Source organism: Brachionichthys hirsutus, unplaced genomic scaffold (assembly GCF_040956055.1).
Source record: "Brachionichthys hirsutus isolate HB-005 unplaced genomic scaffold, CSIRO-AGI_Bhir_v1 contig_283, whole genome shotgun sequence".
NCBI classification, from domain to species: domain Eukaryota; kingdom Metazoa; phylum Chordata; class Actinopteri; order Lophiiformes; family Brachionichthyidae; genus Brachionichthys; species Brachionichthys hirsutus.
In genome coordinates, this window is record NW_027180371.1 from 229,581 (window position 1) to 244,163 (window position 14,583).

At 44.6% G+C, this 14,583-nt stretch overlaps 1 protein-coding gene across 1 annotated transcript; it reads right to left on the reverse strand.

Moving 5' to 3' along the window:
• Positions 1-1,169: 1,169 nt before the first annotated feature.
• LOC137914163 (angiomotin-like 2a) lies at positions 1,170-7,751 on the reverse strand. The gene is made up of 10 exons (XM_068757770.1): positions 7,048-7,751; positions 6,395-6,563; positions 4,985-5,129; positions 4,777-4,866; positions 3,887-4,182; positions 3,625-3,800; positions 3,401-3,502; positions 3,093-3,280; positions 2,846-2,977; positions 1,170-2,376 (listed from the first exon to the last, which is right to left on the reverse strand). The coding sequence occupies exons 1-10, from the start codon at positions 7,749-7,751 to the stop codon at positions 2,291-2,293; spliced, it is 2,088 nt and encodes a 695-aa protein (XP_068613871.1). The 3' UTR covers positions 1,170-2,290.
• Between the last annotated feature and the right edge of the window lie 6,832 nt (positions 7,752-14,583).

Consider the following 14,583-nt stretch of genomic DNA (forward strand, 5'->3'; position numbering starts at 1 on the left):
GCGGAGAGAGAAAACAACTGTTTGGTTTATTCCCTCCAGAGCAGCATGAGATTCGGACACTCAGGTGTAGGGCAGTCCAGGATATTATTGTCTGTAGTCCAAGTCTGGTGCCTCTTCCCATCAGCATATACCCTTCATTATAGCTTTGTACCTCTCTACTCAGTGATTCATACACAATGGACTTTCTTTTGCATTTTCTGTTTGCATGAAGACTAATTCCGTGGAGAAAAAGATGGATTGCTGGTTTTTATTTTTTTAATTTGGCAATAAAGTAAAGCAATACAGAACAAGGTGGTACTTGAGTAATTCTCACAGATTAATCTAGTCAAAAACTGATCAAATAGATGTGAATCTTACTAAACTAATAAATACATTGTGATCCAGGTCATCTTAGACCCCAATAAAGGGCCGCCGATTGTACTTCATTAGCTGACAAATCAAAGTTTATTCTTAATTTTATCATAGAACTATATATGTACAATCTGTATTTGATTTTCACCAACCAAACTGACTTTTTTCACCCCCCCATCGAGTTAAAGGATGTATCACTGCACATTTATTAAGTGATAAATGGTCTCACACACAGAGAAATGACCGGCCAATCACAGGCGTGCACAAGAATGACACCACGACATTACCCTCATTGTCCTCCTGCATTGTGAGGTCTTCATTGTCACTGTCAATACCCGCGTGCGTGCTTGTGTGTGTGTGCGTGAGATGGATGGCCTGAAACAAGATACCTCTTCATCCTCTCATCTCCATATGAATGCATGTCCTGAAGTAGCCCACAAGCACCTGTGGGTGTGTTAAACGGCAGGAATAGTTGGAATGCCGCGTTCATTAGCAGCGTTAGAAAGAGGCAGGCAGGAATCTGAAATGGCAACAGAGGAGCTACTTTCGGGAATAACCTGCCTTTGTCGCTTTCAGTGCTACGTGTCCGTGTGAGAATGTGATCTATGTCAAGCACGCTCCTAATGGAAAGGGGAGAACAAGAGAATGGGCCACATGACAAAGCTGAACCTGAAAGAATGCAGCTCTGGTATTCATTAATGAGAGTCGCTCTGTTCTGTGGGGAACAACAGCAGATTTAAATAGTAACTCGTAAGTATAAATGAGATCAGGCGCTTCTGAGTAAAGACCAGACTGAGAAAGGCTTAAATTAAGACAGATTACAGTATTTTATTGCTTTATGAAATGTTGCATATTGTTTGAAGTTCACAGAAATGTCCATTTGAAGTCAACACTTGGTTGGTTGTGTACAGCTTGACATGACGGCGATTGTCAGCACATAACTTATGACAACAACAAAAAAAAACGTCTTTGGCATCCCGCTCAAAGCATTAATATATCTAAAATAACAATACACAGATCTGTTCAATAATAATAATAATAATAATAATAATGTTAGTTTAGAGCTCACAGGGGGGGGGGTGTCATATTCAAAGTGGGGCCCCGACCAGCAGGACCCCCAAATCAGGAAACACGCTCACATACTGGAATCACACATGTAATCATACTCTGAAAAACAGAAGATGAAATCAACAACGCAATTTAAAACCAAAAGCCCCAGGTTGTGTCAGTTTGAAAAAAAAAAAAACATCTATATATATTTGTAGTTTTATTTTCTATACAATGCATCTCACTGCTCGAACACCTCTGAGCCTCTGAAGGACCAGCTCCGTGGGCTTCAGAGACGCGGACAGAGAGAGCACTGGAATCAGCAGTGCTCCATGTGTAAGCTTCAATAATTGAACAAAAGGAAAGTCTTAAAGATAAGAGCCACTTTTTTGGGGGGGTAGTGGAGGGAAATGCCGATCTCAGAGATGACCTTTGGTTGAATATTAGAAGAGCATGAGGCTTAAGTTCGGGGGAATGTGGAAACCAGAGATGATAAATATTAAGCTTCTTAATTCAACTTTAATAAAAATATAAAGGGGGGCATCAATGGGGGGGAGCAGCAATTATAGAAATATATATCGGTTATAAATATTTTGTCATACACTCTAAGAACATGTTGCCCTTTTACAGTCCACAATACTGTACAAGTACCTCAGAAGCTTAATCTTTTATCTCCCAGCTCAGCCAACCGCCTGCAGCTGTCCAGGCCGTGAGGATAAGACAGTCGGAGCACAGCTCTGCCTTTTAAAAAGTCATTTTTCTTTTTCGTGCATTGGCCTTTTTCCATGACATTCTTCTATCCAATGTTTAATCCATTCTCTATTTAAGGACTTGTGGTCTTCACAGATTCTCAGACTATTTTGTATTTTTTTTTCTCCCAATTCTCAGTCCTTTAAATAAAGATTTCCACAGCCTCTGACTCCAGCTCATCCAGGCCCCTGAAGGGGTTTAATAGCAACTTCTTAGATGCTGCCTTGTCTGGGGGAAAAAAAAGAAGAAGAAAAGCAAACAAGAGTATGAATAACTTCATAAAGGTTCGAAGGTTAAAACAGGGGGGGAAATGTCCCCAAATATAGTTCAGCTATCAATGGCAGAAGGTTAACAGGAGTTTTCCACTGCTGAAACAACCTCTCTGGAAAATGTGCGCAGTTGACAGATCCACATTATTTCCCCAACCATGAACATTCCACTAGGACCCACATTATGGACCATGACCTGCACAGATGGTATCTGATTGGCCCTTTCAGCCGCAGCATGGTTAATCAATGTGAACATCTCTGCAGTGGCAGTCCCAGACTGTTTCCAAGCAGACAGAGGACTGTATTCATACGGCGCATGCTTTGTGTAACTAATTAATTTTGCTGTTCGAGTTTTACACTGGGAGCATTATTGGAATATTGGCGCGTCCTGAAAAAGCACGCTCATGCATGTTTGATAGATAACCCACCGCTGATGAGTGTAGTTTTGCCAGCAGCCTCTGTGGGTTTGTTTCCCTCCATCGGCCTTTCTAGCGTTCCAGGTTCGGACTGAGGAGCGAACGGGTGGTTTGGGAAAGTCTGATCATCTGAAAGACTCTTACCTAACAGAAAACAATGGCAAAACAAAATGTCAGGATGCATTACTAGCTTTCAATTTGGTTGCACAGACATTATTCGCATTTAATTATGACAAACGGCAAAGCTGTTCTTCTTCACCTCTGCTTTTTGCGACGGTGCAGATAGCTGGCGTGGAGGAGGCTGGCCGGAGACACGGAACCGACGTGTTCAGGAGGTTGGTGCGGGGACCCGGCTCCTTTTTACGCCCCTGGTCCTGGTGCAGTCGCTGGTTCAGGATCTTGATCACGGCATCCTTTTCCAAGATCTGAGCGTAAAGAGCGCGGATCCTGTCACGCAGAACAGCCATGAAGGGAACATGTCAGGGCGCAAGGTGTTAGCAAAATGTTGGGATTTGTGCACAGGTGATTCTCTAAGCAACAAGAGTCCATTGTGCTGCAAGTATGCACCTGTTCTCCATTTCCTGATTTCTGTGGTCGCCAACTGGCAGCTCCTCGTTGAAGCTGTTGCTGGAGGAGTGGCCGGGTGAGTGGTTAATAATGGTGGTGTCTCTGCAGAGGAAGAAGCATCACTGTGGGATTAGGTCGCATTCAAATCACCTCTTATGAAATATCCAGGCATATGCTGACCCGGTAAAATGTTGAACGGGCCTTTATATATATATATTTTTTACCTCTGGGCTGCGGCGGTGGCAGCTACCTCCATTGCAAACTGCCTCATCGTGCTTTCCTCAAGGTACTTCTGCTCCCACCGCACCATGTCGGTCTCGAGGGTCAGGATTCGCTCCTCGCGCTCCCGCAGGCGCTCTTGGAGAGAGCTCATGGTCAGTCCTGGTGGCTGGGACTGCCTCTGGGATGGGGGGAGACGGTATTTTAAAATGACAAACAAACTGGTAGCACCGGGTTGCTGTTGTTTTCCTCAGTCACTGCATTTACCTGTTGTGCCCTCAGACTCCTGAGTTCCTGCTCTAGTCGTGTCCTTAGCTTCATCTCGAGACTTTCCCTCTTCTCGCAGGTCGACTGCAGCTGAGCCAACGCACTCTGAAGCCTCTCCACCTTCTCCACATAAGCTCTCTTCCTCCGCAACTCTTCCTCGAGCTGGCGACCTCGTCCTCGGGCTGCCTCCAGGGCATCCTCGAGTCGCTTTGCCCTGACGCTCTGCTCCTCGGTGGTGGTTCGCAATCGCTGCACCTCCCGCTCTACGCGCTCCCGCTCCAAGTTCTGCTCCTCATCTGAGGCGAAGTAAAAATGAAATAAAATAAAAAGGTGGTTGGGTTAATGTTATGTTCTTTAAGGTTGGGAAGAACAAGATGCTATGGTGAAATAAAAGCATTCCAAATCTACAGGAGGTTCTGGAAAAGAAAGACATCCAGAGGAAGTATCAGAGCTGCTACATGGCGGCTGGTGTTCCTCATTTGGAAAAGTGCTTCTGGAATGCTGAGAGGAAGGAGGAGGAGGAAGAGGGGGGGAGAAGGCCGCCATATCCCTTTGACCCACATAGCACAGAACATTCCTCATCAAGGCCGTGCAAACACCAGCACCCTGCTTGAGTCCAGTTCCCTAAACAGATGCCATAATTCACACCAACAGGTGGGGGTGGGGGTGGGGGGGGGGCACATTTCCACCACTGCAGTGATTTTAGAGCCAGTTTCCCTTTGCAAAGACGTGTTTATTGAGCCCTCTTACTAAATAAGTCGAGGTTCCCGACCTTTATCCATAGCGGCCCTTCGCTACGCTACAGGCCCAATAGAACATGCTGTTCACAAAGGAGGATCTAACAGAGAGCCGAGGAGACGAGTCGAGCCAAAGCCAAATCACGCGCTTACTTTGTTCCAGCAGCTTCGCCATGATGTGATGGTTGTGGTCGGCCACTTCGACTTCTTTTGCGACATGCGTCCTTGCGTTTTCCAGGTTTTCTATAAAGCAATAATCATTCAAAGTCATACGACATTGCGGAGCCTATATATTCTGGATCTGATATGATGGTAAAGTACTTTTACGCCGTGGTATTATGCCTCACAGAAGGAAGTATACCTCGAAGATCTCTGTTGAAGTCCTGCAGCCTCCTGATCTCGGCGACGAGCCTCCTCCTCATCGTCTGCTCCAGGTTTTCCCGCTTGCTGCTGCCCTGCATCAGCGTCTCGTAGGCTTCGGAAATGCGCTCAATCTCCTGCTCCAACTGGAAAGGGAAGAACAAGATGAACAGGGGATGAGATGGGATAACGACTGAAGGACAGGTGGAAAGAACTGAGAAAAAGAAAAGGAGAAGAGGAATGTTTTTTTGTTTCTTTGGCTTAACCTACATCACATGCCAAGGAGATGGAATGTTGATTCTTGTTGTTACAGTGAAGAACATTATGCGTATTGGTATGACTGCGCGTACACACTACACGATGTGTGTGTGTGTGTGTGTGTGTGTGCAATTCTAAGAAGGAATTCAAGCCAGCACCACTCCCTGTGAGAGTGATTTATATCTACATTCCTAAGGACTGATAGCTCTAGTTCCAGGTGTGTGAGCTCACAACACAAGCAAAGCACAACACTGTCTCTGTCACACATACACACACACACACACACACACGTTTGGGAATGCTGCCAGTAGAGGGAAGGTGTGCGCATGCCTGTGCCGTGGAAACGGCAAAGAGCAACCCACCATTTTAGCCGTCACACCGACATGTTTACCCAGGGCTGTGGCCTGATGGAGAAAACTTTCCAACCCTGGTAATTATCTTTTTTTCTTTTTTAAGGCCGAGACACGACTAGAGTCGTGTGACATAACTCCGGCAGAGAGCAGAGGTGTCAAATGTCTCCGAGGCTGTGTCCACGTTGATCATGACAAGTGCCCTATTTATCCAGCTCGTTTGAGCCGGTCATGAAAATGGTAAGAAAACAGCCGAAGTGCTGTTTAGTCAGAAACCAAGAGACCTTTCACTTTTTCACAAAGCACCCCCCCCCCCCTCCCCCTCATGCCCATCAACCGTGCGCACAAGGGTCGCAACCTTATTGACTGCTGTCTGACAAGCCCTAGATTACACTGAAAATCTATGGCCTGCCTCAAAGAGCGCACGCACACACACACACACACACACACACACAATGAAGGGTGTGTGTAAACACAGTAGCAGGCTGTGACCTCCGTGGTATGGAAGGTGGCAGCTGCCGATCTCATCTGTCCCCTCCAGATGAGGAAGTTGGAGGTCGAGGAAGCAACCGTCGACCCGGGGATGTGTTTCACTGACAGGTGGCAGGAATGAAGGCCGTAGTCTGGCCACGGCTCATAATCCCATCGATATCGTACCCGGTTTAAAATGTTCCTTTAAAGTCATCTGATAGAAAAATGAGTGGTGGATGCCGCGAAATGCAAAACCTGACTTGAGTCGTTGTCTTCTTCTCTCATCAAGGAATGTGACAGATGTCAACAAAATAAGTTTGGCCTCCTCTTACCTTCTGAATACGGCCAGTCTTCTCCCTTTGAGCCTCCAGCTCCTGCCTCAGCCTCTCGTTCTCCATCAGGAGCAGCTCCACCTGGTTGGGCTCCTCCAGGCCAGCAGGTGGCAGACTGGTGAATGTGTTGTAGCAAGGGACTTCTGTCGGCTGACCAAACTGGACAAACCTATCGAGGAAGACATTACGGAGTTCAAACAGCGTTTCATCTTAACGGACGAGTGAACGAATTTCTGACGGCTTCGCTTTAATGAAACATCTTGCTGTAGCCAGGAAGACTAAAAAATGTCAAAGCGTCTGTAATGTCCATCCATAAGCAAGTGGACAAATTGCTATATAAAGAATGTAAGAGCATGATGAATATACTTTAAGCATCGCCACCATGTGAAACTCTTCTGTCCCAGTATGCCAGGCACGGCAGGCACCTACAAGGCTGGGCTTGTTTTCCTTTAAGTATTTAAAGCAGGAAATGTGAAGCAGCATGCTGAGAACGGTGTGACTCATTTCAATAGGTATGTGTTTATGCATGTGAAACACAATGACCCAGACCAAAGAGGCCATTACCCGGCTGGCTCCGGTGCAGAAACGACAGCAAACGGCATGACGTCAACGTTTAAGACATTTTAACGTGCCCTCGCAGGTTGTCTTTGTACCTGTGCTGCTGCTCCGGCGTCGGCTCCTGAACGTGATGAGGGATAAATCCTTGGATTGTGGATGCGTACTCTGGCGGGGGGCTGCGCTTGTCCAGACTTTGGATGGCCTGTGGGCCTTGCGGTGGGTAGAAAGGAAGCTCTGGGTAGCTGTGAGAAGAACTGCTGATGACCTCCTCTTTGGCCGTTGCATCATTCCTCTCTAGAGAGATCTGCATGCGGCGGTCACTGAGCGAGCGCACATGCGTGCACCTCTGCTCCATCTGATCAGTCTCTTCGTGGAAGGCCCCCTCGTGCAGCGTCCCCTCGTGGAGTTGCCTGACGGGTGCACCAGGGGCCCAGTGAGAGGCCAGGTACTGCGAGTTGGCCTTGGCCTGCTCATAAGTTGGCAGCTCCTCCCCATGCAGCTGGTGAAGCTGGTAGCTACTTTCTGAGTGGTGATAGTCACCCTGGTGCTCCTGACCTTGGGGCTCCTGCCTGGCAGAGAGCTGAGGGAACGAAGGCTCCTCCTGTGCGAGGCTCTCCATGGAGGATCGTGGGCTTTTGCCAATTTCTCCTCCACCGCCGGGACCGCTGTTGCTGCCTCCGCGCAGGGCCTGCTGCTGGATGGCCAATAAGGTGCGAGTGTCCGTTGGGTTTCCGTAGCGGAGCTGCTCCTGGATGAGCCGGTGGAGGACCGTGCCAGACGGCTCCTCGGGGGACGTCATACCAAAGTGTGTACGTTAATATAGCTTAAAAGAGCAGTTATTTTTTAAAAGAAGGCAGCTGTGAACCTGAAACAGAGCCGAAAGAGAGGAGAGGGTACAATCAGTCTGTTTTTGAGCATCCAGCAGGAAACAACGGATACTTTAACACGTTAACACAACGGTGACATGCAGAGGAAAGCTGCGGTTGGGCCCTCGCCATGAGTAAAATGACTGTTATACGCTTGTAACACAAACTGTAATGTCATGTAAATAAATAATCTTCTTATAAATAAACCTACATAAGCGCTGTGACGTTTTTCCCCAATTCAACTATAGGAAAATAGTCCTTATTTTAATCTTTAGTAACAACGACAGCAGAGACGCGGAGACATTTTCGACACAGGCACAAAATCCATGCGCCAAAAAAGTTCAAGCAAAAGCGCACAAAACCACACAGGCATTTAAATATCTTGATCTTTGGTCTTTCAGCACGTTTGACTTGTTTAAAAGACAATAAACAGCACACTATACTATTTCAATTTTCACTGTAGCTACTTTATTTTAGTGTCCCTGTGGCGCTGAAGGCACGAATAGACGCTCCTCTTACCAGCTCACGCGTCCATCGCGCCAAAGCGTCGCTCTCGACTTTTGTCAAATCCACAGTAACTCCACTATTTTCCACGAGTTTCTCCCAACTCAAACGTGCCTTATTGTCCTCTCCCCCCCCCCCGCTGGACTGTCGCGTTCTTCTTTTGCTGTGAAATGATTGCGGAGAGAGGAGGCGGCGCTAATAAGTAACCGAGGAGGGACTGAGGTCGGAATGACAGGAATGTAAAACGCGAGGTCCCTCTGGGATCAAACGCGTAAAACCACACGGGAGGAGGAGGAGGAGGAAAGCCGCAACGCGCCTCCATCCGACGAGGAGTTTGAAATCCGAGGACGCATGAGCTTAAAGGTTTTAAATTCATGCTCAATAAAAAGGGCGCAAAATCTCCTTAACACGAGACATAATTCATGTTTTGCGCGTTAAAGTGGATTAAAATGAATTATGACATTTAAATGTATATTTAAAGGAAATTAGAATACATAGCACTGTGGCTGATTCTTTTTCTCGCATTTAATCTTTTTGATGTAACTGCACACATTCCTCTCTGACGCCAGTGTAAACAGATCACAGACCCCGTGTTTACAGCAAGCATGCTGATGGGCAAAAGAAAATCTTAAAGTGGTATATGTCAATTCAGTGTCAGTATTAATAAAACAGGGATATGGCATTGATCATTTAATTTTTTTTTGATGTAGCAGCGATAAGGGGATGCTTCCTCAACTTTTTATGAGGGCAAGAAAACCAAAACAGGATTCCAATGAACCATTCCTGTCTCCCCTCTGTATATGATTTAAACATTCGAGTCAAAAGACAAAAACTGGGCGAAACTAAATCAGAAAACAAAAATCACAGCCACCAGTAAAAAGTCAGGTAAAACACTATAGCGCCGGGAACTCCAAAATAACTGCTGCGAGAAATACATCCAATAATGTTGACTTTGCGATACAGTTACCTCAAAAGTGTATCTACAATTTGTGTGTGTGCGTGTGTGTGTGTGTGTGCGTGCATGTGTGTGTGTCTATCCAAAGACACTGCTTCTTTGTGCCCACCAGCAGACTGGAGAACAGAGGAGGATGGACACAGAACTCACGAGATGCATGGTCAGGTAAACAGGAGGAGATTTAACTCTCCCTCCATCCAAAACAAAGAGCTCCTTAAGTTTGCCATTAACGAACCCTTCTTGTGTTTGGACGAGGCAAGTGGCAGAAAGGCTGGAACAGGGAGAGTTACAGATGTTTTAATCCCTCTTCGGTCTTCGGGGTATAGAAATGAGTGTGATCAAAACACGACAGGCCTCAGTAATTGATTGTTGATGCACTACAGCATGAGGCCACTGGCTGATTATCTCATCAAACCTAAAAATGCATAATCCCACTGATCTTGTGTTGAAGTGGTTTTGGGTGTCTCACACACACACTCACACACACTCAAGCAGACATTCCCATCATGTCTCAGATGCTGCTTATTCTTAAACGTCCCTTTTTAAAAACCCTGCAGACACTTTGTCTCTGCGGGCGGCTCCTCACTGGTCAGTGGAACTTGTTTGTATTTTAGATTCACACTGCTAAGCAGCTCGGTCTCCACCTTTTTTAAGAGTCTGGCCGTGTCATTTAACACCATCTCACGACTTCCTACACTCCCTACTCGTGTTTGTGTATGTCTCCGCTGGTGGACTACGCCTCTGGCCATTTTGTCTTCCATTGTGCTATACACTTCCCGTGAACCTCCAAAGGAATGTGGGGCCAACCCTTTACAGGATTATGGACACGTTTAAAAAGTCATTACAGGAGATGAGCATCTAAAACAGCGTGCCACAAACGTTCTGATTGTCTGCAGGACCCAAAAGAGATCAAACGTTGACTTTTTATGAGCTGCTTGTGGCACATGCACTCAAAATAAAATAAAGCAGAGCAGTGTTGCTCTTCAGCAGTAAAATCCTGTTGCTCTTAAGGTTTTGTTGGAAGCAGAAGCACAAACAGTGAGAGGATTCAAACTACCAGTTACACATTTGGAAAGTCTGACTCTAAATATACTCATTTGAGCTGCGTGTTAAGGTCAGGATTGAAATGCCTTTGTTAAAGGAAGGGAGGGAGGAAGACAAAAACTGTGTGTGTGTGAACAAAGGTGTGTGTGTGGGGGGGGGGGGGGGGGGGGGGCTTAAGGATACAAACTGCCATTTCGGTTTTGTAAAAAAAGAAAAAGGTACGACACAACAGCAGCAGAGTAGATCAGTGTCTGGACTACAAGAGATGATATATTGATTCATATTTGATCATTTTCACAAAACAAATATTCCAAATTGCCAATCTTCACCTCTTTTTTTTTTTTTTGCAAACTGCAGTTTAGTCTTCACATTCCTAGATTCATGTGCTACAAGATGCAAACAGCTTTTTCCTCCCTGTCATTGAAAGCAGCATTTGTTTATTGAGAACAAATGAACTTCCATCAGTGGACAAAGCAAAGGAAATAAAAGGATTGTATCAGTACAGATTATTAATCTGAAGGCTCTTCCAATTGTCACACATTAAAGGATTATACGGAGTGAGGTCATGTTCAACAAAACACAAAGCAACAGCATCGTATCGCTCGTTTTATCTCAAAGTCTGCAGATCACTTTGGACTTGTGGATGATCGGAGACTATATGATGTCTTTATCTGGCCTGAGACGGACTTGAAATGACTGGATAAAACCAGATTTTATGTTACAGTGTCCGACTGTGTGGGAAAGAAGGACACAAAATAGCATACAATGTCATCTGATATGGCAGGATTAGGGAGGAATGCAACTGATAGCGTTGAAAGGAAAGGGATGGATTCCTCTCTTTGGCTCTCGCATCCATGGACGGCTTCCTCATTCACACAGTTTACAATGGACAAGGACAAGGTGTGCTGCATTCAAGTGGTATCCTGTTCTCAGGAAACCGCCGCCGCCGAGCTTCCCATGTATTTGTGCTTCACGACACCTTGGATTGAGAAGCCAGAGAAAATATTGCAGAGGCAAAGGCATATTTAAGCTCTAGATTCTAGCCTAATTCCTCTTTTAAACCATAAGAACAAGAGATAGTAAAGATAAAGTTATTAAAAAGCGGACTGGTGATTTATTTAACTTGGGGTGTGGAGAAATCGCTGCATGTTGCAGCAAGTAATACTGCGTCTAAGGGACTTTCCAGACATTTACAGCAACAGACTTCAGACGTGACTCACGAGAGATGAATCTAATACGATGACGAAACAGATGCACGAAGCATGTTGTGACCCAGTCCGATTTATTCAGGTTTATTTAGCGGATCGAAAGACAATCAAATAAATTGATAAATAAAACAGAGATGGCACTTATTGGGCTTTTTTTGTTTTGGATTTTAAACAAATTGTGCTAATCAATTATCTTTATAGCTTCTAATATCTGGTAGCAAGCTGGTTGCCATTCTCCAGTCTTTACGCTAAGCTAATGTGCAGCTGTAGCTATACGTATCTATATTTATATGAGAGTGAAATGAATTTACGCAATACAACAAGAAACACATTTTAGAATGTTAAACTATTCCTTTAAGGATTTACAGTAACAGATGATGCTGGAAAATTTGTATCAATATCTAAATCTGAATTGCTTCGATTGATCCCAACTGTAATGTTCAGCTGCGTTTTTTCTAAAGAGACCACAATTACTGAACCCTTCCTGTCTGCACAACTGGTTAATCCACATTTTTCCACCTCTGCCTTGATATCTGAGAAGTCTCCCTCTTTTGTGTTTTGCTCCATGGAAGTCAGAGCATTTGGGAAAAAGCCAAGCCAGAGCTAAAATAAGATCTGCCCTGCTTGACTGGAAGCATTCACAGGATGCTGCTCTTAAGACGATGTTATTGAGCTCCGTTAGCATGGGAATAGGTTCAACGTTTAGCATAGCAACACTGGGCATAGTAACCAGAAGTGAACTGTACAACAGAGAGGAGTGAGTTATTTCAAGGAGATACATGAGAGAAATTCCTGGAAAAACAAAATAGAACAATTGATTTGATATAAATTTAATAATAATAAATAAATGTTGTCAGAAAAAAATGCTTACAAGTTCATCTTTAACTCATGAGGCCTACATATTGACATCACCATAGCAACTCTGGTGTCTCACAACACACAGAATTTTCGGCCTTTGCTCCCAGACGTATTACTCACACAATACTTTGGGCAAACTGAGTTCCCTTTTCCATTTTCTTCCCATCCTCCTATTTTGCACTTTTTTTTGTCCCGCCCCTTTATTTAACACAGAAAACTTTGTGTCTGTATGTAACAGGAATCTTGACGGCCCCAAAATAGAAAATCTGCTCCTGAATCATAAAATAAATCTTTTTAAAGCCTCATTCATCCCCATCTTCAGGCCAGAAACTGAATGCACCACAGTGTTGCATGGCTCTCCGGGGCTTTATAAATGCCAGCTGGCCTTTATGTGAAAACATTTTTCAAGCCTTCGGCCTTCGAGACAACATGCCTCAAGCCCACCGCAGATGAATGACACAGCAACAAGCCATAACGCCCTGTCCTAAAACAGCCGTCCCGCCCTGTGTTCGCCTGCCATCCTGGGAGGTCATCAGAATGCCAGTCATTCAGTGGGGTCCAAACATGTGTGCCCCCCCCCCCCGGCAAATAGCTGTGCTCCTTTGCTGCTGAGGCTGCACATAGCATGTGATCTGATGGCTGGCTTTGGCCTCCAGCAGGCTGCAGGGAGAGCGAGAGAGAGAGATCTGTGTCTGTATATGGCATTCACCAGGGGCTTTCCATGGTTCGAAAGCAATGAGGAAAGTGTGTGTGTGTTGGAGGGGGGAGCAAGTAGGTGAGTGATGGAAGGATAAAAATGTGTTGGAAATCAATTTTAGTTGTCAACTCCTGCATGAAAACAGGTAACGTGATTCTGTTGATAGTATTACTACCTGTTTACTCGCAGTAATACCGGCATGCAGTCGATGTACGTGCAACTGCGGGACATAACCAGGAATAATGAAATACCAAAGATTTAATCAGGATAGCGTACGTCTTCTTATTAGTCACTCCGCGGCCGTGCTGCTCCCACAGCTGTTATGCTGCTATTGCCCAACCTTCATGTTTATTTGATGACAGTACGCACCAGTTCATGGCCATTATTGTGCAATATTACAAAACAGGCTCTAAATTCTGTTCAAACACCTGAAATAAGCCGCTTGACTTAACTGATTCTAACTGATAACCAGGTATTGAACCAGTGTTGGTCTTTCACACCCTCTCTTCACTCACAAATCAATTCTTGCATCATTGTCATTGATGATTTAGTCCTTCTTTACACTTTAATTTCCATCCGACATTTCCGTTTCTTATTTTATTTATTTAAGTGGTTAAAGTGCACTTTAATTTTTTTTTTATGTGGTGTACTAATACACTCATAAATTACCTTTGCCATTTTGCCATTGGGGTGTCACCTTATACTTTGAACCTGATTGTTTGTTCTAAAATGACACCATTTATCACCAGCGCCGCCTGTAACACCTGTATTCCTTTCCAAATATTAGCACCCTCTGTTGCTTTACTGTAAGTCTATAATCAATCACTTTCTTGCCATGTAAACTTGAATAAATCCATTATTGCACCAATGACTTGCAGCTCTGTCGCTTCTACTTGTAACTGGTGATGATTCAGCTGTGAGATATGTTAATCGCTGCGTCTGCTGACACACAAAGACTCAACTGTGTCGAGTCAAAGACATTCATTGTTGTATTTTATGTCAGTCTCTATTTTTGAGGGCAAAATGATCATCCATTCATTCAAATGCCAAATAATAATAACTGGAAAATAACTCATTCTGATCAGTCTGTGAACTTGAAACGTCTCGTTGTGCGTTGATCCAGACGGATGACACTGTGGATCAGCTGCATCGAAGCATGCTTTTGATTTTGACTTGCATTTCTGTTATCTGCTTGTTTACATGGCACTAATTGTTCCACCAAACACTTTTCCTTTATCTTAACTTCACCCTTGTTCTGGTGTGAAGAACATGTCCTGATCTCTCTGTTTTGTTGCGATGTAGAAACACATTCCCTCGTGTTACAGCCAAGAATGTATTTTTTTATTTTTTTAAATACTAAATGACTGAACAATTCTGCTTTATGAAATACCAGCATGATGACACAATTTCTGTCACGTGTGTTATCATGCGTTATCTTGACAATACAGTCGCCAAACATGATCTTTGCGCACAGATGACCTCATATCAACTCCTCACAA

Coding starts and splice junctions, on each gene's coding strand:
- LOC137914163 (XM_068757770.1), bottom strand. CDS start 7,751: ATGACGTCCCCCGAGGAGCCGTCTGGCACGGTCCTCCACCGGCTCATC. Junction 4,183..4,776: donor GGCGAAGCTGCTGGAACAAA/GTAAGCGCGTGA, acceptor ACTTCGCCTCAG/ATGAGGAGCAGAACTTGGAG. Junction 2,377..2,845: donor CAAAACTACACTCATCAGCG/GTGGGTTATCTA, acceptor TTTTTCCCCCAG/ACAAGGCAGCATCTAAGAAG.